This window comes from Cyprinus carpio, chromosome B17, assembly GCF_018340385.1.
Source record: "Cyprinus carpio isolate SPL01 chromosome B17, ASM1834038v1, whole genome shotgun sequence".
Taxonomy (NCBI): domain Eukaryota; kingdom Metazoa; phylum Chordata; class Actinopteri; order Cypriniformes; family Cyprinidae; genus Cyprinus; species Cyprinus carpio.
Window position 1 is genome coordinate 9,795,451 of NC_056613.1, and position 22,839 is coordinate 9,818,289.

General features: G+C 37.9%; 1 protein-coding gene across 1 annotated transcript in view; it reads right to left on the reverse strand.

Moving 5' to 3' along the window:
* Positions 1-22,839, reverse strand: part of ryr2b (ryanodine receptor 2b (cardiac)) — a 48,781-nt gene that overhangs the window by 19,747 nt on the left and 6,195 nt on the right. Inside the window, 48 exon segments of the mRNA XM_042743105.1 lie at positions 22-260; positions 659-719; positions 1,018-1,067; positions 1,818-1,939; positions 2,540-2,616; positions 3,210-3,325; positions 3,419-3,542; positions 4,566-4,641; positions 4,909-4,986; positions 5,803-5,940; positions 6,091-6,180; positions 6,281-6,359; positions 6,643-6,806; positions 7,001-7,141; positions 7,228-7,318; positions 7,594-7,817; positions 8,709-8,797; positions 8,800-8,877; positions 9,135-9,255; positions 9,442-9,550; positions 9,631-9,817; positions 9,892-10,027; positions 10,123-10,226; positions 10,321-10,453; positions 10,637-10,751; positions 13,278-13,554; positions 13,684-13,824; positions 13,932-14,037; positions 14,437-14,637; positions 14,789-15,620; positions 16,230-16,456; positions 16,878-16,964; positions 17,246-17,405; positions 17,623-17,783; positions 17,908-18,022; positions 18,138-18,463; positions 18,718-18,926; positions 19,095-19,269; positions 19,432-19,640; positions 20,139-20,286; positions 20,450-20,609; positions 20,718-20,801; positions 20,880-20,983; positions 21,060-21,164; positions 21,298-21,517; positions 21,717-21,909; positions 22,279-22,520; positions 22,706-22,839. Coding sequence (XP_042599039.1) covers positions 22-260; positions 659-719; positions 1,018-1,067; positions 1,818-1,939; positions 2,540-2,616; positions 3,210-3,325; positions 3,419-3,542; positions 4,566-4,641; positions 4,909-4,986; positions 5,803-5,940; positions 6,091-6,180; positions 6,281-6,359; positions 6,643-6,806; positions 7,001-7,141; positions 7,228-7,318; positions 7,594-7,817; positions 8,709-8,797; positions 8,800-8,877; positions 9,135-9,255; positions 9,442-9,550; positions 9,631-9,817; positions 9,892-10,027; positions 10,123-10,226; positions 10,321-10,453; positions 10,637-10,751; positions 13,278-13,554; positions 13,684-13,824; positions 13,932-14,037; positions 14,437-14,637; positions 14,789-15,620; positions 16,230-16,456; positions 16,878-16,964; positions 17,246-17,405; positions 17,623-17,783; positions 17,908-18,022; positions 18,138-18,463; positions 18,718-18,926; positions 19,095-19,269; positions 19,432-19,640; positions 20,139-20,286; positions 20,450-20,609; positions 20,718-20,801; positions 20,880-20,983; positions 21,060-21,164; positions 21,298-21,517; positions 21,717-21,909; positions 22,279-22,520; positions 22,706-22,839 — 7,558 coding nt within the window.

A 22,839-nucleotide genomic window follows, 5' to 3' on the forward strand; every position in this document is an offset into this window, starting at 1 on the left:
CCCTCTTCTGTTCTCTCTTACCGATCAGTCCCCCTCCGTGCTGCCTCTGGGCATCGTGCAGGAATAGAGCGGTGAGCACTGGGATCAGGGCGGTGGTGGTGTACGTTATGACCTCACAGTCTCCCCTGCCTTGGGCTCGGTTCAGTCCATACTCATCCCAGGTCACGTTATCTACCGTTAGCTCGAGATCTTCTGCCGCGCCTTCAAAGAACGACCACAGTGACAGCCTGACGGATTCGGTAGTGGTTTTCATTAACATCCTAGACAATTACAGAAAAATTAGAATGACCTTAGAAAAAGGCTCTTACAATCACATGGCTGCATTCATTTGAATTTTCAGCAGCCATTACTCAAGTCTTCAGAGTGACATGATCCTTCAGAAATCTAATATCTAATCTAATAATTCTAATATGATGATTTGATTCATAAGAAATTCGGTTCAATGCTGAAAACATCTTAATTAATCTTAATCTTAATCTTAAACCATGATGCTTTTTTCAGAATTCTTTGCTCTCTCTCTCTTTATCTCTCTCTCTTTATATATATAGCTAAATTAAAAACTCCCCTTTCAAGTAGAAGTGTATCATGAAGGACCTACAAATAATTGTACAATTTCTTCTATATCACTACACTGAACATGCAGTGTAGCATTAACTACCTTCCATCCAGGGACTGTGCCAGGATTTGTAGGCAGCTCACCAAAGCAAGGGCATCATTTCCTAAGAGGAAACATGGCATTGAGCTCAATGTAATCCAGCCAGTAAAAAGCACCAGCTCCTAATTTATGTTTTCATGGGAGGGTGGGTTAATAAAAGTAATGAGGTATGTAAGCATTCACCTCAGCACTACAAGAATGGGGTGAGTGAACAATGGCTGCAGATAATGCTGAGAGTGCATGAGATGAATACAAAGTGCCTCTAAATTAAAAGTGTTTCTAGATAAATAATCAAGCCGATTTTTATTGCATACAAAAAAGAAAGACACAAAGGAGTATGAAGAAAAGACACCAACCCTTACCAAACAGAGAGATTCTGCGTCTGGCTAGAGCTCCGAGTTTACAGAATAAACTAGGAAATAACAGGAGAGAGGATGAATGTAAGAGGAAGAATGAGAGAAATGAATGGGAAAAAACAAGATAGATGGAACTGAAAATCTATAATGACAGTAGCAAAGGTGAACATGCAATCAGCCATATGTGTGTACGCACACACAAACATACATTTCTCCATCTTTGTGTAGTTTTTTTTACAGAGTGAATTAGATTTTCTGTCTCCTAAACATTTTTGAATTTTCAGATATTTACTACAGGTGCACTCAGTAACATGTTTATGCTTCACTCTCTATAAAAAAAAATCCACATGTAACATGTTTTCAAAAAAACCAAAAACTAAAAATTCAAAAAATATTAAAAAAAAAAAACTTGAAATTCATTTGCTGTGTATCCAAAAAGGATTACATGCCGAAATGCCAGCAATCTTCTTTTTAATACAAAGTGCACAAAAAGTGCTCAATAAAGTGATATGCTTCTTGGACACCAAATGGCTTGGATGCACAATCATGCAAGTTCTTATTTACTGTTGCATACAGTAAATGCTCTGTCACCCTTGATTTATTCCATGAGCTAAAGCTTTCAAATAATGCATGTTAAACTGAGTAGTATTTATCTGGTCATGTGGTCTTAACACCCATAAGGGGACCCACTCAATGCAAAATAACACACCTTATATAAAGTTACTGAGGACTGCTGACTTATGTAAGAAAAACCCGACTCACATAATCACATGCAAATGTAATAGCAGTCACTCATCACAAATTACCTTGTGGCCATCTCTTTTTCTTTATTGGTGGATTGGCAACCATCTCTAAGTGAACACATTGTAGTGGAGAGGAAGTAGGGATAGTGATTTTTGAAGTATTGATCTAATAGTGGCAATACAACCTGGGACAGAAAGAAAAAGAGGCTTGAACACCTAGTTGAAGAAAAGTTCATTTCAGATTTTTGAAGATTTTTAGTGCACAATAATGAGATTGATAGTTGAGGAGGTCAGGGAACTGCTGACCGTGGTTATTGATCTTCATGTGGGAATGAAAGACTTTTAAACAGCAAGGCAGCATATTGTCTCAGAACAGGGATGGACAGCAAAACATGACGTCTAATCAATTATGGGATCAGCAATGACATGACCCACAGAGATGTCCGTTTGTACAAACAATACAAAGCTAATTATCTGCAACTACACAAATTTACCATGACCACTGTGGTTCAATTACAAAAACTTTGAACAAGCTGAGACATTCTCTTGGTTGCCACTTAAGATACAGTAAACAATCCCAATACACAAAATACACATTTGCAGTGTCTTAAAAAAGTATCCAAAAATTCCATTTCATCGGGATAATTCTTTGAAGATCAAATCAGGCAGTTATTAAAATAGGTCTGTCATCCTGACTCAGTTAGCTGCTATGCTGTGATGAATTCTCATAGATTTCAGTGTAAAGTTCTGCTCCAAATGTCAGACCTGCAGTAAAGATAACTGACCTTCATAAAGAAATGAATTTGTTGTTCATGGGGAATTTTCTCAGCCCTGCTAATCTGCCCTCGAGCCTGAGCAACCTCTGCAAAACACAAAACAAAATACATTTAAACTTGATTAGCAGATTTCAATGCAAGGTTTTCACATGCATCAGACAAATGAGTTGACATTTAAATGAATAGTTTGCCCAAAAAAAAAATAAAAAAAATTATTCACTAAACATCTTAAAATCTACTTGGCAAAAACTATTTTTAAAATATGTAGTTAAAAATGACTAATTCACATGTCTACATATTGAACATAACATTCATATTTGAATATCAACATTGGCTCTATGAATGTTTTTAAAGCAAATTTAATATGAGAGCTAGTAATTTGATATTTATTATATGGCTTCAACACATTTTTTTTTTTTTTTTTGAGCTTGACAGCATCTGTCTACATCCCATTTGATTATATAAAAATGAGCTATAGTAACTTTTTTGCATTATGATTTGGAAAAGGTATGAGGACGACTGATAACAGAATTTTGTGTAAACTTTCTTTTTAACGCCCCTTTCAGCTTAGTGAGGCCTTGAAATTACAGGGCAGTTATATAAAAAGACAGATGTGCAAATAAATAATTGGAGAGAAGTGGAGTGGAAGAACAGGGGAATGTGTGTGTGTGTGTCTAACCCAGCTCTAGTAACTGCTCGTGGGCTTGCTCAGTGAGACAGAGGGCTTGCTGTAGCAGGCCATAAGCGAAGCGGCTCACAATCGCTGGGGAATCAGCATCTGCCACCTTTCTGTTCCTGTGCAGTGAAAATCCAGTCGGTGAAAATGAAATGGGCACTTCAAAGGCATGATGCTCATTCTAGTATCCAGTAGCAGGAAAGCATCCTCACCTTCTCACTGAGTACCCATTGATGTGGAAGAACTTGAGAACATCTTGAGCTTTGTCTCTGACTCGACTCTTGTCTTTAACGCTCAGAGCATCATACGGTACAAGCAGAGGGTGACTGCCCCCTCCTGGACAAAAACAGCATCAATATTAACAGCTCAAATGATTCTGGTCCAATTTGGCTTTGATGCAATTTCCATTGTTAAAGGAGTTATATATAAGCAATGCATTATAATTAAGTAAACTGGTGACAGTTATTAAATTAATTCCTTCACTTAGTTTTTTGCCTTAGTAGTTAGTGCATATTGCACAGCTCTCTTCAATAGTTGACTGTAATATTTTTTCATTAAATTTATTTGATATTTTGTAATAAGCAGGATAGTGTACAGCCGGTTATTATAGCACTAGAGAAAAACACTTCAGGGTGCCACTGGTGATTATTTTGCAACATTATTAGTTTATAAAAAACATTGAAAAATATGAGTGCAAACAGCAATATAAAAGGTTAAGAATTGCTTACAGTAAATATCTTTCATTGCCTATACCACTGTAGCACACTACACTACCCAAGAGTTTGTGGTCTGTATGATTTCTTAATGTAAAGACTTGTATGGTTTTATTGCATCAATTTCATCAAAATATAGTAAAAGCAATAGTTTTGTGAAATATTGTTACAACATATAATAACTGTTTTTCTGTTTTAATACGGTTTTAAAAGTAATTTATTCCTGTAATGGCAAAGCTGAACTTAAACCTTCAATAATCATTGCTGATTTGCAGCTCAATAAACCTTTCTTATTATTGTCAGAGGTGAAAACATTTGTGGTACATTATTTGATGAATAGAAAGATTTACAGAACAGCATTTATTTGAAATAGAAATCGTTTGTAACATTATAAATGTCTTTCCTGTCGATTCAATTTAATTTCTGTATATTTCTTTTAAAAAATTATTATTCCAAATTTCGGAATGGTAGTGTATATATACAAACGTGTAAAAAGAAACATCCACAACTCTTCCACACACACCTTACACCCACCCAGTATTCCTATTTCAAAGTGTTTTGTTTCACTGTAATACGCAGGTGGCTGTAGGAACCCTAATTTAATTCACTGGATCATTTCTCACAGCGACCCATCTGTAACACACACCTTTACTCTCCAGTTCCTGCAGTTTCCTGGCTGCCCAGATGTGATGATAATTCTCAGCCAACTGCTCTGCCATGGCCCAATACCAGATTGAAAGTGCAGTTATTTTTAATCCTGTTAATGTACAAAGCTGGCTGGTGGTATATAGACAGTATATGAGGCAATTTCTAAAATGACTTCTAAAATATGTTCTGTTATTTGGCCAAATTGGATTTGAAAACTTTCAAAAAGCTATTCTATAAAAGTTACTCAAATAAAACCAGTAACCAATTGTTAATGGTGTACTCTTCTCTTTGGTCCCTGTCGGATTGGTTTATATTATATGGAATTAATTGAAGCTTCTTACATGCTGATCCCAAGTCAGAGTGACACTGCTGGTATCCACAGGCTTTGGACTGAATGTGGAAGCTCCTTCAAAAGACAGCTATTAAAAGACAAAACACAATTTATGTTTGCCAAAGAAACACAATGCTTTTATCTGGTTTGATATCAAGCATTTGTCAAACCGAAGCGCAGTCTGTTTTGAATGCATCCCATGTTCTCTGAAAAAGCAATGTCTTTTAAAAGCCTAAGAGCTGTTAATCCAGTCTTGGCGAGCACAGAAAGTCTATTCTGAATCCCAATCGCTTCGTGCCATGTGCAATACAAAACAGCTGTCAGTACAATTTATGCAGAAATAATTTGCCTTGATGCACAGTGGTCAAAGTGGATAACAAAAACAACACATTGTTGGTCTGCTGAAATGCTAAAACATATTTTAAGAAATGTTAATAGAGATAATAATGTTACCATTACGGAAAACAATTAAAAAAAAAAAAATCAATTAAGAACATGATTTAATATCAATGCTGTTTTATTAATAATACTACCCACAATTTTAATATTTAATTCCATTTTATAATTAATATTGTTTTTATGGTTCAGAAAAAGCTGAAGCAACATTACTAAATGTTGTTGAATCAAGATTAAAACAAGATTTCCAGGGAGGATTTTGGAAGAATGTTTAAGCATCTATGGACATATTTAATATTTTCTAATGCTCCAAGCATGGACCAGCACTATTTAAATGCATATGCTTCATCATGTCTTCTTCAAATAAAATGTATTTTTAGCAAATTAAAGCACTGATACAGTCTCATTATGGATCTCATTGGGGGGGGGGGGGGGCGATGTCCATTATTACTTAAAATTAAGTAATAATGGACAGAAATACACAGAGAAAGCACACATTCTTCATTACCTTGCCAGACTGTGAAATCCTCCGAGCTGGGTGGTGAAAGCCTTGTGACTCCCCATCATTGGTCCTCTCAATAGTCCATCCTAAAACCAGCATGCATTTCACTGTCTCTTTAATGACCCCCCGATAAACTTCTTTATCCTAAAATACAGAGCAACCTCATTGTTTGACAGTGAACTACATGATAAACTGCATGTTGCTTTTTTTCTGATTTCTCTTAAAAATTCTGAATATCTGATGTTGTTATTTGTAATGTGTCTGCATGTTTTGTGTATGAGGAGAGTCTGCTACCTTCTCAGATAGAGCTCTGTAAGGTTTTAGGAGTGGATGAACTTTAGCACTCTCAGAAAACTGTTCTCCATAAACCCAACCGTTAGCAAACTAGAAAAGAATGATCAAACACAAATAGCTTTAAAGCTACAGAATTCCCAAAGTTTCCACTATATTCTCAAGAAAACACCTTTAATATGAAACTTCTTACCTTTTCCAGGGACCATTTCTCATGTGTATGTTCAGCGTATTTGTTCACCACAAACTCAAGCATCTCTGGGATTGTCACACTATAAATGCATGAAAAAACTGGATTATTATTTACCACATATTGAATAAACAGTCATTCACACTACACTTTTCAGAAACAGATGAAGTGAATTTGTATAACCAATAAACAGCCATTCACGCTTCACTTTTCAGAAGATGATGAAGTGAATGTCTGAGATTAGTGCTGATCTCAGAGGTTCTCAGAAGATCTCAGTGCAAAAGGTCCATTAAATCCAGCTCAAGTGGGTCTGTTTCAGCTGGTTTAGGATGTGTTAAGGACCTTGAAGTCTATAGAAGTCTTACTTTGAGGTGTCCAGGGGTCGAGGACAAAACCGTCTCTCTGAATCCATTGTCGAGTGTCTCTCTCGTCCTCCTGTGCAGCTCGGGTCAAGGTGGTCAGGAGGAATTGCCCCGGCAACTGCACTGAGACAACCCAGGGCCAGTTTGAATAGGTCTGGATCATAATACTGTAGACGAGATTGAAAAGCAAACATTTTGATTGTGCAATTCAACATAAAATTCGAACAGTTTGATGCATAAAAAAGAACAGACACCCTATCCTAAAAAAATATCCAGTTTCTTAAAATAATTAAACACTCTTTTGGAGAAATGAATTGTGTGGTCACTTGGTTTGAAATGGAGATTTTCTGTCTTTTCTCACTTTTTTGGCAAGAGCACTGAATATCCCCCAAAACAGCTTTCTGGTCAGACGAAGTTCTTCCTCTGAAGCAGAGCCAAAGCCACCCCATCCATCATTCCTACAGTAGTACTTCCAGCTCTGCTCAAAATGATTGGTCAACAGCTGGAAGAAGTGACCACAGTGATAAGCAGAATTGCTTTAGGAAAAATAATTTTATATTTTATAAATTTAATGTTTTTTCTTTAGACCTTGAGTGGCATCTTGGAGTTTTCTGATAGTTGAGGAACGTCAAACACAAGATTCTGCAGCAGGGACTGCAACATGGAGGGATTCAGTTTTCTGTGGGAAACAAAATTGTTATAAATAAATGATACCGGGTTATAAATAAAAAAAAACCTATACAATATGGATTTGCTTCTTATTATCTGTTCTTAATATATTCATCAGTTCTAAAAGAGCAAGAACAGGCAGATAAAGATACAATGACTTCCACTTTAATGGTCTATTATTTGCAGAAGTATTTTAAAGCATTCACTATTGTAACCGTGCCATTCATGGCTTTTACTCTATAATAAAATCAATCTAAAAAAAGCTAAAAAAGCGAACATCCTCACCCGCACACTGCCAGCAGACAGTCCTGGATAGCATCTCTCTGGGCCTTAGTCAGTCCGCTGGCTTTAGAGAGGCTGTAGACACCCTGCAGGAGCTCATCCACCAGCCCAGTCCGCAGTGAAGAGGAGTCACACAGCAGAGAGGAATACTTACTCAGCAATGGCAGCACAGCCACACATATGTATCGATTAAGGGCCAGTGCCATATCTGTTCCACCTAACCCCGTCTGCAAAGAGGGAAAACATATCTATACATACAAAGCTGATTCTTCAGCAGCCATTACCAGTCTTCAGTGTCGCATGATCATTCAGAAATCATTCTAATATTCCAATTTGGTGCTCAAGAGACATTTATTATCATCAATGTTGAAAACAGTTGTGCTGCTTAATATTCTTATGGAATCGTGATAAATTTTTCAGGATTCACTGATGAATGGAAAAATATATTTTTTTAACATTATAAATGCCTATACTGTAAATTTTGGTCAGTTTAATGCATCCTTGCTAAATAAAAATATTCATTTCTTATTTAATTTATTTTTGGTAAAGTGACTTCTGTGTTTTGGTAATCTCTTCAGTTTTGCAACTACAGGAGCCATACATCAACAGTGTGGCCTGTTTTAGGGGCGGTTGAAATGATATTTTCACAGACAGACAGAGGTGATGAAACATTTAGAACAGAGAACAGTGTTGGAATATGTCAAATTAAAACTGCAAGCCTGTAAGACCCCCATAACCTTTATTTTGGCGTCCACTGCAGGATTCAAACCCTTTAGGGGGTTCAGACTCCACAAACTCAAGATTTTCAGTAAATAAAAGACTTAAATTTCAGATTTATTCCTCGCACAAAACAACTGCTGACTTCAAAAGACGTGGAATATAGTGCATGAGTTCAACTGCTTTGATATTTTATGACATTTTCGGAGCTCAAGAACTCCATCCCTATTTATTTGCACACTGTGGAAAAAGGCACCACAGAAATTCAGCTAAAATTCCTTCTGTGTTTCACAGAAGAAAAGGTCACATGGGTCAAAAAAGGTCATAATGGTTTGAAATGACATAATGACAATATTCAAATTTGGGTGAACTTTTCCTACATATAACATCTGCCCACTTACAGCATCCATGTTAACAGCCGCTTGCAGGTCCAGCAGGAAACCATTCTCCAGTAGACGCAGCAAAAACTGCTGGTCCTGAACTCCATAAACCGGTCCAAAAACAGCACCATGGCTGCTTTGTGATCCGGACAAAATATCTGAGACATGTCAGGCTCCACCACTAGATCATCTGAGTATAACAAGCACAAAATATTTTCAACCACCAATTAATCACTTTTAGACATACCCTACTACACATCTTTGCCAGCAGCTCCAAACTAAATTTACTTAGTTTATTTAAAAACTGAGCTCAGACTCCCTCTCATTACACTGATTTCAGTTTTTAACGATCAAATACATTTCGAAAGATAAATCAATAGTCAGGAAAATTCTTTTTACGTCATGAATGTATATCACAAGTCAACAAACGCACACACTCATACACACCTGTGTTTACAAGTGGTAAACTAAAAGGAATATTGATGATTCCCTCCAGATCCACTCTGGGAACGAGAGACCTCAAGATTGCCCTGATCCGAATGGCCTCACCTTTCCCCGCTTCTATGAGCTGCAGGTTATATACACACACAACAGAGACCCATTAGCAAACCTTGAAGAACCTTTCAAACCTTTAATGAAAACTGACTTTGCCTTAAAAAGTAGATAAAACCAATAAGCCCTTTCCAACTAAATCCTTCAAGCACATTACGAGGCTCTTATCTAGCTTTCCCAGTGGGTTTCCTGAAACACTCACATGCGTCTCAGGTGCGCAACGACCCAACAGATCAATGAGAGCAGAGTAGAAAGTCATTATGGCATGTCCCATGTGAATGACATCATCATCTTCATCATCAAGCGTGTCACTAGAAATGCAGGTCAGAATGAGACATGGGCATGAGCGAGAATGAATAAGACAGGATAAAATTCGAAACGTAACACTCACAGCGTCCGGTTGGAACTGTGCGCACTGGCTGCACTGGTTCCATCCTGCAGGTGGGAAATTCTGATGGCTTCCTCAATAGTTGCTAAAAGACCATTTCCCCCCTCGCCTCGAAGGGCGGGGCCAAAGCATTCAGGTCGACGAATCAGAAGCCTCACTACCACATAGGCGTTCTCCTCAACACTCTCACCTGTATGAGGAGAATAACTAATCAATTAATTTAATTAGGTTTCACTAGGTCTGGATTCAGGAACGGCTCATTACCATTGCAAAATACTGCAAAACGCAGGAAGTCCAAGTAACGTTCTCCCTCTACAGGATTCCAACCAATATCTGGGTATCCTTTGGAGACCAGCAGAGCACAACTACGCAAACCACAGCCTCCCAAATACTGCACCACCTGTACAAATGAAAAACCAGTACATACAGTTCAATATCACCAAAAGTCAGAAGCAATGTAGAAGAGAGATGAAAGAATCAGTCAGTGAGACTTACTTTCTCCAGATCTCCCTCTGTAAGAGCAAGCGCCAGTTCGTTGTTGTCCATGACTGAAGCAGCCGCCACATCCAGAGGAGTTGATCCTCTCATTGAGGGAGAAGCTGATAAAAAAAAAAAAATCACATTTGCTTTTGCCTACTTCCTTAGAAATGTTCAGGTTGAGGTTTAACCATATCAGTATTAGAATAAACATACCAAGTCCAACATTACTGTTGTCCAGCAGGTAGCTGAGATGATCAAACATGGCCCTCTGATTATGCCGACTGATTCGACAGAAATAACAAAGGAAACGACAGCAGTGCGCAACCATCTTAGGAAACATGATTTCTTAATGAGGCCAGAGGATAAGAGTTAACAGAGCACCTCATGGGAGTGAATAAATCAGAACACTGCACTTAATGCAATGATTGAGTTCTAATTTCAGCGGTTCAATTATGTAGTTGACATTTTACACTCATAATGAACGCAGAAGCTGATAATCACTGCAAGTACTTGATGTTATTATGATTACCTTAGATTCTCTAGCACCAAGGACATTCACCATAACTTCCATGACGGTCTCATGCATCCCCAGAGCTCTCATCAGATTAGGATGCTGATAGAAAACTTTATTGTTCATAATGTCACTACACAAGGGAAAACAAAGGTCTTAGATTGGGAATAAAACTTACTTGGACATAGTAGTCCATCAGAAATATTATTGGATCATTTAATAAGTGAAAATAATAGGATATGATGGGATGTGTAAAAATAAGTCATTTTATTGGCTAAGATGTTTTATTGGTACTCAAGTCAGTGCCTCTGTTTAGATAAGAAATGTCACTTTATGATGAATTTATACTTAATCATTAAAATAATAATAAAAATCATACAAAATACACTAGTGTTCAAAAGTTTGAGGTTAGTAAAAGAAAAAGAAAGGTTTTTGAAAGAGGTCCCCTCAGTAAAAACAGTAATATTATGGAATAAAATGTAAAATAAAATGATAACATTTAAAATTCATATTTTAATATATTTCCAGATATATTTTAATTCTGTGCTTGTAAAACTTAATTATTCCAGTCTTTATGTCGCACGATCCTTCAGAAATCCTTCAATGCTCAACATTTTTTCAACTTTTGTGGAAACTGTGATGTTTTGTTTTTTTGTTTTCAGGATGAAAACCTTCTGAACATTAGTGTATGTTCATTTTTTTCTATCTTTTAAAATGCATACAGGTCCTTCTCAAAAAATTAGCATATTGTGAAAAAGTTCATTATTTTCCATAATGTAATGATAAAAATTAAACTTTCATATATTTTAGATTCATTGCACACCAACTGAAATATTTCAGGTCTTTTATTGTTTTAATACTGATGATTTTGGCATACAGCTCATGAAAACCCAAAATTCCTATCTCAAAAAATTAGCATATCATGAAAAGGTTCTCTAAACGAGCTATTAACCTAATCATCTGAATCAAACTAATTAAACTCTAAACACCTGCAAAAGATTCCTGAGGCTTTTAAAAACTCCCAGCCTGGTTCATTACTCAAAAACCGCAATCATGGGGCATAAGAGGTTAACCCAGAAGGCCATCATTGACACCCTCAAGCGATAGAGGGTAAGACACAGAAAGAAATTTCTGAACGAATAGGCTGTTCCCAGAGTGCTGTATCAAGGCACCTCAGTGGGAAGTCTGTGGGAAGGAAAAAGTGTGGCAAAAAACACTGCACAACGAGAAGAGGTGACCGGACCCTGACGAAGATTGTGGAGAAGGACCGATTCCAGACCTTGGAGGACCTGCGGGAAGCAGTGGACTGAGTCTGGAGTAGAAACATCCAGAGCCACCGTGCACAGGCGTGTGCTTTTGAACCAGAAACAGCGGCAGAAGCGCGCTGACCTGGGCTACAGAGAAGCAGCACTGGACTGTTGCTCAGTGGTCCAAAGTACTTTTTTTTCGGATGAAAGCAAATTTTGCATGTCATTCGGAAATCAAGGTGCCAGAGTCTGGAGGAAGACTGGGGAGAAGGAAATGCCAAAATGCCTGAAGTCCAGTGTCAAGTACCCACAGTCAGTGATGGTCTGGGGTGCCATGTCAGCTGCTGGTGTTGGTCCACTGTGTTTTATCAAGGCCAGGGTCAATGCAGCTAGCTATCAGGAGATTTTGGAGCACTTCATGCTTCAATCTGCTGAAAAGCTTTATGGAGATGAAGGATTTCGTTTTTCAGCACGACCTGGCACCTGCTCACAGTGCCAAAACCACTGGTAAAGGTTTACTGACCATGGTATTACTGTGCTCAATTGGCCTGCCAACCCTCCTGACCTGACCCCCATAGAGAATCTGTGGGATATTGTGAAGAGAAAGTTGAGAGACGCAAGACCCAACACTCTGGATGAGCTTAAGGCCGCTATCGAAGCATCCTGGGCCTCCATAACACCTCAGCAGTGCCACAGGCTGATTGCCTCCATGCCACGCCGCATTGAAGCAGTCATTTCTGCAAAAGGATTCCCGACCAAGTATTGAGTGCATAACTGAACATAATTATTTGAAGGTTGACTTTTTTTGTATTAAAAACCATTTTATTTTATTGGTCGGATGAAATATGCTAATTTTTTGAGATAGGAATTTTGGGTTTTCATGAGCTGTATGCCAAAATCATCAGTATTAAAACAATAAAAGACCTGAAATATTTCAGTTGGTGTGCAATGAATCTAAAATATATGAAAGTTTAATTTTTATCATTACATTATGGAAAATAATGAACTTTTTCACAATATGCTAATTTTTTGAGAAGGACCTGTATATTAACATTATATTACCTAAATTAAAATGATCAACTTACATGTAAATATCTTCATTTCTTTGGGTTTTCAGTTAACTGCAATTTTAACATCTCTATCTTGATTCAAAATAAGCACATTTTTGCACAAAAATTTAATATAAAAAAAAAGTAAAATAACCAAATTAATTTCAAAGACTGATGCTACTCACATGCTACTTGTTAAGGTCATGTGATAAAGCATAATATTGTTTGAAATGGTTGACGCTACATTATGTTTCACTTACTATTTAAAAAAAATGCATAGTACACAGTACAAAGTGTATACTGTGCAATATAGAATAAGTAATTATATAGTATTACATAACAAACCCAGTCGTCTTATCTTACCCTAGTCCTCTGATCATGAGTTCCTCCTCTTCTTTGCCCATCCTGGCTGTGAGCAATGAACGAATGCGTGCTAGAGCCCACTGTAGATTAAGAGTGTCTTCCACAGATGTCTGGCTGATGCAGTAAGCCTTCTGTAGTGGTGCAGACATCTGGCCTCCCAGCCCAGCATACTGTTGATGCAGCAGGCTGAAAACAGCACGCACCAGAGCTGGGTCTTCTATCGTCCCCTCCTGGGCCCAGTGCAGCATGGTCTCTGATATCAGCTGCTGTAGTGAGACTAGAAAGAGAGAGGTCTGTTTTAACTTCACTCATCTGGTGTGTAATTGAAAGAACCTGTACAATGTGATCCCAAAATAATGAAAAAGATCATTTTCGAGAGCCAAACGTGACTGGTAGTGTTTCCTACCAGGTTTGTTCACAATCTCTTGAGACAGGCCAGACATTCTCCTCTTTAAATGAATTATTTTATGCACTAGGCTTTGGAGGTGGTTCCTGACTGATTGGTTGTCCTCGTCCTCATTCTCTGAATCACTGTCTATCTCAATTCCTGTATTAAACAAAGTAAAAAAAATGTGAATAAATGCATACAAGAGGTCATGAGGCCAGTTAATGGAAATCCAAATATAGCATTTGTTGTCCTAATTGGCTGCCTACCACAGTGGCTCATTAGATCCTGATGGAATTCCCACATCAAATCTTGGATGTCCTCTGGACATGGACATTCTTGACACTCTCCCCGGAAGCTCAACATCATGTTTATCTGGACAGAGAAAAAATAAGGACACAGCTCATTAGGGAAAAGTTCAATCTGCATGAAATTAAAATGTACAATGGTTTCAGTGGTTCTAAAACAACACTAAACCCTACTGAATTTCATATTTTTCCAAAATATCCCCTTTTGCATTCCATAGAAGAAAGAATGTCATACAGCACTGTCCTGCAGAGTTTAGCTCCACCCCTAATTAGGCATACCTGAATCAGCTAATCAAAGTCTGCAGATTCATTAATAACTTCTAGGCAAGTGTGTTGGAGCTAAACTCTGCGGGATGTGTGTCCTCCAGAAGCAGGACTGGACACCCCTGTCACACAGGTTTGGAATGAGGCGAGTAAATAATGACAGAAATACACAGTCCAATCCAGTTAATCTATGACCTCTGACCTGTTCCTGAGGCGGGGAACGGAACTCTTTAGTTTTTCGTGCCGTGAGGGCAGCAGACATGTTGAGCGCATCCATAACTTCATTGTATCGAAAGCGCTGGTTGTCTTGAAGACGACCTACGAAGTCACCTGAGAACGACATCACGGCTTCTACTCTATGACGTAGCTGGCAGTCACACAGGTACTTCAAAAGATAGCACACCTGATAGTGAGAAATGAGAAATTGGGTGACATTATAATAGAGAGAATCAGGTCAAAAAGGGGCAACAGTGTTGAATGGCATAAGGATGAGTAGATAAATGAGAAAATCTTAATTTTGGGGTGACCTATGCCTTTAAATGAACTGTGCCAACCTGTAATTTGACAGCTTCTGGAAGCTTCATCTGAAGAAGATTTTGCTGAGGGACATTATCCTCCCAATCTCTACCCTCCTTTTCCTCTCTTTCTCCATCACTTTCTTCCAGTTCATCCATCTCTTCTGTTTTACATGTTCCTCTCATGTAACTGGCTGGCAGGATGAGACTAAACACTGCCTCCAGATCTGTCCCCTGATACACACCCATCAGCAGGAGAGTGTGAAGTAAACTGAGCAGAGGAACCATAAGGAGCTCTATGCTTCCCCCTGCAGGATCCCTCACACCCTGCCCTACTGCTGCCACTGCCTCCTTCAGCATTGTTATGACAACATCCTTTAATACATCCAATGGGAACTCTGGGCTGTTTTGGCGCAAGTTACTCACCAAAGCCCCGCCCTCATCTCTATCCATCATGTCTATTTTATAAGCTCTGATGAAGCAAGGTGAAGTAAAATGCATTCTGGGCCATAAGGAAGTGCTGAAGTCACTTCCTGGGAATCTCTGCACCTTACTATTGTTTTTGTAGAGTGTAACAGACTGCGTGGCATCCATCATAGGCACAATGTATTCGTGGGTCATGGCCTGTCTGGCACTGGCGTGGGCACCGAGGTGGGTGTTGATGAGGAGGTTGTAGTAACTTGTCCGCAGGTGACCTGGCATTCTAGAACACTGCAAGGCGAACAAGAGTTGTGATTGGTCCACATGGCTGCAAAGGGCATGGCTTACATGTGTGTTTCCATGAGCTGAAAGGGCTGAGTAGAGGTGAAGGGTGTGGTCATGGAACTTTAGGAGATCACGCAGTTCGGACAGTTCCAGAATGTCAACACACCTGAAAGAGGGAAAAGAGGGTAATCACGGAAATAAAAAAAAAAATGTATTAGAATTTGTTGTTGTTTTTGTTTTTTCATTAAACACATTTTTTTTTTATAGATTTGTATTTTTAAACAGTAGTTTTTGGGGGGTGGGGAATGATTTTAAATATTCAGACAACAAAAATTAATTCAGAAATGTATTAAAAGTATATTAAATACAACACATTTGATAATGTCATGTTTAAAATTTAAATGTACCAAATTCAAATTAAAAACATGCACCACCCAAAAAAAATTTATTTTGTTAATTGTCACATTTAAAAAAAAAAAAAAAATTCTAGCTCCATAGATAAAAATACCAAAAATGCTGAAAAGTGTGTGAAATGTTTTATAGACGTACAAATTTTATTTAAATTATAAAAATATTACTGTATAATTTTAATGTTTTGTATTTTTAAACAGCAAGTTTTTTATTGGAAAATTCGTTTTAAATATTTAGATTAAAAATTACATTCTGAGCTATAAAAATATGCCACAATGTTATTAAATTTATATGTCAAAGTTTTTTGTTGTTATTTTTCTAGCTCCATAGATAAAAATGGCAACATGTCAACATGACCTCTGACCTGTTCTCCTCAGGTATATGCAGGGTCATGATCTGATGGATCTGAGTACAGCGAGCTCTCCAGCCATATCTCTCCTCCAGACGGGTCACATCCACAGGCTGAGTGTGGTCAGGTACTCGGGTCCACCGCATTAGCGTTAGGTGTTGAACACACAATCTAGGAGGACACTGAGGTTTTGCATTTCTTCTTTCACTCCGAAAAACTCCCGCTGATAGTGGCATCACATTCTATAGGAAAAATACAAATCCATAACCTGCAGCACATATTATAGGGAAAACGATATAGAAATAAGGTCATTTGATGTTTTCTTTCTTATGTGCAGAAATGTTGTAAGCTTCTTTTTTGTAGAAGCTTATAACTGTGTTTATGTAAAGGTAATAATACAGTTACGTTACGTAAAGTTACTTAAGGACATATAATATAATCTGTACTCTTGTTCTGATCCAAGCCAGAAATGGATGTGTTCCAACCCATTTCAAGTAGACTGATACTGCATTCAATATTTTATTTATTAACGCCAAAGGAGACAAAATATATTATTTGCAAGCTTGCAAGGATGCCCAGTGGGCTGAAAGATGCACTTATTTGGTCTTCCACAGGCTGGAATGATTTCTGGCCATGAAGAACAGAACTCATGAACTGGTTTACCTTGATACGTCCCAACTCAAACTGGAAGACATTAGAACTTGTGGCTTTAGCAAAAACAGCAGGGAAGAGCTTGGTTCCAGGTTCCACCTACAAATGGAGAGACATCGATGAGTTCAAACTAAAATAGCAGACTAAATAAGGAGAATGTATGTAAATTTAAGTGTCTAGAAAGTGCTTTGATTTTTGTGCATCACTAAAATCACAACTACATAGTCAAGGCATGCTTGAAATTATAGTATTTTTCAAAATATAAGCAAAGGTTATTTTATGGGACAGCAAGATCATAATCAAACAGTAATGCATAAATTATATGATATGCAAAGCTAAATGTTTGAATGGGAATGTTAACACTGCTAACTGATGTTCACCTGGTAGCATGTTGCAAGTTCTTTGCCATTAGTGGTGAATGTCAGGAGTCCTGTTGTAGTGTCAACCAGACATCCAATCTCCAGGCCACTGCTGTTGCGGCTATGGGACAAACTACTGCCCTCTGCTGCACACACCATGTAACAGCTGCTACGCTTGACACTAACACATGAATAAACACACACTAGTATTATTATTAATTAATATACTATTATAGTATGTATTAGTTTTATTTCACAATAACAACACTGAAACACACACAATGTAAAATAATTATTATGTATTTTCAGACATCATAACACAATTACTAAAAAACATAGCTTTTTTTTGTTTGTTTGTTTAAACATCCAGCATCTCTTAAAGGCCCTATGATTCTTACCTCTCATGAACTTTGCCCCATTCATCCCCAAGAGTGACTGTGACAGTGCAAATACTGTCAAGGTCAAAGGTCACATCATGATGGTGGAACTTGGAGGTTACCCACCCAACCCAAACATAAGAAGGCTCCTGACTGTAGGGGATTCTCACAGAGTAATAATACTGTAGTGAGAAAAACAGAAGATTATGTTAATCCCAGTTAAACCAAAACTACTTGTTTCAAAGGTCCCATTACTGTAAGTGATCCAGTAACAAATGGATGAATAAGAAAAGGATTATTGACTACCGTAGTGCAATGAACAAGGCGGTTGTTTTCATGTTTCTCGATGGCCATCACTTCCTCCAACAAACGTGCTGATGAGTGGCTGGTGTTTAACTCTGGTTTCTTCTTCAGCAGAAACCTACAGCCACCAGTTGATAAAGGTATGTAATAAAGACAGTTTCAGTCAACAGTAACTAATGTTAGTCCAATTGTGCTTGGTGTTGGTGTGAACAAGAAGTGTGAACTGAACTCACCGCTGTTTGAGTCTAGATGGCTTTTCCTGACTGTGGTCTTTGTGATTATTGAGTTCATCTCTGGATCCTGCGTATCTGTGAGCTTTCATCAGTACCTCAAAGTCAGAATCTGCTTCTCCCTCCTCTGGATCTCTGAGGTGGCACACCATACTGCTGCTGGGGGGCACAGTGGACTCACCGGGGCTGGAGAAAACCTGTGCACACTCTATTGGCATGCTCAGACGGTAAAATCCAACATCGCTTGTGCCCCTTTCCTGCTGCCCAAAAAACTTCTGTGTTACTTTCAGACATGGAGTGTTGTCAACTGTTCCATCAACACGAATCACCTGGGAAGAAATGTAAACATTATAGAACATTGCATTCAACATTATTTTAAATGTTGATTTAAAATAATAGAATCTAAGATGTTTAGCAACAATGTGGTCTTGCTTTAAATAGATGACATATAAATTAAATTAAATTAAATTAAATTAAATTAAATTAAATTAAATTAAATTAAATTAAATTAAATTAAATTAAATTAAATTAAATGTTATTTATCTACAAATGCATCACCCACACTTGATGTAAATGAACTAACCTGTATGTTAGGATGGTCACTGGATATAGGAATGAACAAAGGCTCTCTCCAGCTCATCCATAGTGGTATGTCTTTGCTCATGTTCAAACCAAAGGGCTGGTATCCTTCTTGTAGGCCACAAACACTATAGTATTTTAGTGAGTCAACCTGACGACCCAAATTTAAACGACCCACCTGGTTGATCCCTATGCCACAGACAGGCAGAAAACCTAGAATTCATCAAAGAGAAAACAGTGAGAAATGTATGTTACACAAAGCAGAAAAGTATATAAGTATACCTATATATATATATATATATATATAATATATATATATATATATATATATATGATAAATTTGTGTAAAAACAGAATGGGAAATGATCAAAGAGTACACACCATCAGATTTATTGAAGTCTTTTACAGCCACTTCAGAACCACGACTGTTTAGCAGTAGCTCTCCATTAAGTGAAACCATCATAGAGCATGTAGTCAGGTCCAACAAACAGCTAATTACATCTCCCCTCTTCCAGGTGCCTCCCAATCGCTCTGCCCCACCATGCCACCACTGTCCCTAAAGCAAGATATGCAAAAAAAAAAAAAAAAAAGTATATATATAATCTGTCATCTATTTTATTTTATGAACCTACACTGTTCCTAAAGGCAACTCAGAGTCAAAACATGTGTATGATCACAGTACAATTTGCTTTGACATAATAAATTATTACTGAAATACCTTAGAACCATCAAACACGAAGGCCTGATTGTCTGACCCAAGATCCACATCAGGTTTACACCCAGGTCGTGCCCAACCCACTCTCATCTCACCATCGGTTATGGCCTCAAACTCAAAGTACCATTTTCCATCATGCACTGCAAAGAGCTGCTCCAGACGGAAAATACGGAATCTCTCTGCAGTCACAGACTTAATATTGCTGCTTGAAGCTATGGGAGGGAAAACACAACAGTGTTCATGTCTGATTAACATACACTACCATCAAAAGTTTGGGGTTGGTAAGGTTTTTTAATATTTTTAAAATAAGTCACTTCTGCTCACCTAGCTTGCATTGATCAAAAATACATTAAAAGCTTAACACTGTCAAATATTTTCACAATGTAGAGAGGCTGCTTTCTATTTTAATATTTTTTAAATGCAAATTATTGCTTTAATTTTGAGCAAGTATTACTCCAGTCTTCAGGGTCACATAATCCTTCAGAAATAATTTTAATATGCTGATATGGTTCTCAAGAAACATTTCTTACTTTTTTTTATAATGTAAAAGTCTTTATTGTCACTTACCAATTTAATGTGTCCTTGCTGAATAAAATTATTTTTATGTTCTAAAAGTAATCTTTGTTAGTAAGTTTGAAATTTAACCAACTGCCCAAATAGTAATTCTCCAGACTATGCTCCATAACTCTGTAAAATGATAATGCTCCCACCATGTTCTTGCTCCAGCGGTTCCACAGTATATCCAAACCCAAGAAGGGTACCCAGTGCATCCCTCATGGCATCTCTACCAGCCTCTTTGGTCTTCTCATCCAACAGGGAAAATGGCACTAGTTGAGTACTTCTCTTATACATTACATCCTAAAACATAGAAATATACACTGAGAAGCAATTTCCTCATGGTGATATTGATGGTCTCAAGTAGACAAATTTGCCATTTCAATGCCAGCGATAATAAAGAATTCCTAAGATCATATTTATATCATTTGTTTTGTTTTTTTCATAAAAATACTTTAATATCCACCTGCTGTGGTCCACAGCTCCAGCCCTGCCTGATACGCTCCCTGGCCCAGATGTTGTGTTCATTCTCAGCCAGTTTGTCCACCAGCTCTTCCTGTACAGCTGTTAGCACAACGCAGGACTGATCCACCGGGGCTGGTTTATATCCATTCCATAACTCATACCTGGACAGATGATGCAATCAGGATTAATTAACATTCAACACTTTTCACTTTTGCATTCATGTTAGAGCAAATGTCAGTGTCTTAGTGAGGAACTTTATTCTGATATACTTATTTGAAAGGCGGACATATTTCACATTCTCCTCGGCATGTTCATCAGAGAGTCCAATATGGACACCAAAAGCCAGAAGAGTCTCCACAACACAAAAAGAAGCAAGATTAATAATAAAGAGCTAATTAATCCTTTATTAGGCACTATAATCAATGGAATACCTGAGGATATCCTCAGATGACTGGAGGTTATGAATTCGCTCCTGATCTGGAAGTTTGGAAAACTCAACTAGACACGGGTGTACTTTTCTGCTCTCATCTTTAACCTAGGTGAAGAGATGTATTTTCAATATACATCAGGATGAGATAGAGCTACTTAAAAGGTGTTACTCAGATACTTACAAGTCCATAGGTCCATCCCTGCTCTATTTTGTCAATAAGCCAGAGTTCATGGAGGTTTTCTGCTAATCTTTCTCTGATCTGCTCCAGCTGTGGAGGATATTCAACCTGACAAGATGCAGAGTTGAGCGCAGGGATGTCAGACACTCATACAAGCTGATGCAAGACCGATTGTAGCTTGAAATAAATGTACTGATGCTAAATTTAAAATAATCAGAGCGTACTTAAAATTGAATAGTACCTCACTGGAATCCACTGGAATGGGGATAAAGGTCACTGGGCTTATAGGTACCACAGGGCCTAAGAGGTCACGCTGGCTTTCAGTGATATTTCGTGTGAGTTTATGAAACAGTTCCAGCTTGCAGCAGGTTTTGGGGAGGAGAGCTTCAGCGCATGGAGAGAAACCAGCTGGAGGAAGAAACCTAAACTCCCCCTGTCGACCTCCAAACAGCATACGCATCCTAATAAAAGAAAAAAAATAGTGCACTATTTAAGTTGGTTTAGGATGTATAGGTCATAATTTTGACTTGGCGAGGTTAATTTAAAACAAAATGAAGTAGAATTGGGGAATTAGACCACTTTTTTATTGTGTGATGAATCATGAGCAAACAAACCTACAAGTAACACAACATAATCAAAATCCATTTAATGGTAACTAACTGCACTCCAGCTGAGAAGCTGACGACTGGAAACAGCAGCCCATCCAAACTGAAGTTCTCCAGCATGCCTTGAACTGGCTGTCCATTGACCCGGAAGGAGATGCAAGTTGCACTAAGGTCAAGACAGCAACTAATGACATCATCCCCCCTTAGCAAGTGCTGACTGGGTGAGGAGACCCTCCGACCTACACCTCCTAGGAAAGAATAAACAATATTGTTTGGAGTTCACATTTATTTGATAGAAATATAGCAAAAACAGCAATATTGTGAAATATTATTACAATTATAATGACTGTTTTCAATTGTTATATCTTGTAAAATTGTATTTATTCCTGTGATGGCAAAGCTGAATTTTTAGCAACCATTTCTGGAGTCTTAAGTGTCACATGATCCTTCAGAAGTCATTCTTTTATGCTGATTTGGTGTTCAAGAAATATGTTTCATTACAAAACAGTTCAAACGAACTTTTATTTTTTAGCAATTTAACACATTCTTGCTGGACATCTAAAAAAAAAAAAATCAAATATTTGAACTGTAGTGCATGTGCTTAGTCTCCACGTCACCTGTCCAGAGCTGGAGTCCATCAAAGCCATAAGAGCAGAGGTCATCTCCTACACCGTTTGACCCCCAGCCGTGACCCCCTGTGGGGGAGGGACGGTACCCTTCAGTGCTGGCCCAACCCACTCGCAGATGAGTAGGCTCTGCTGTCACAAAAGGCTCTGCCTTTTCAACTACAACCTCATAATACCACTTCTTGTATTGGGCACAGTCATCTCTTGCACACAGGAAGATGTTGGGACGCACACTAAACAGAAGAAAAAAATAAAATAAAAATGCTCTATAGGATTTTTTTTTATATATATATATATATATTTATACTCATAGTTGGTCAATTTCTATATTATAACAGACTAAAAGAATGTGCAAATTATTACCTCTAAATGTGCCCTTCACTATTATTTTGTGGTGTGGGAGTTGATAACAAATCACCTGAAAACTTGGTTGACCAGTCTTGTCTGTAGCAGCATGTCTCTTTCTGGCAGCAGTGTGTCACAAATCAGATGCTGATTAGAGCGGACGGCCATGCCATGACACACACAGAGTGAACACAACACATCCAAGAT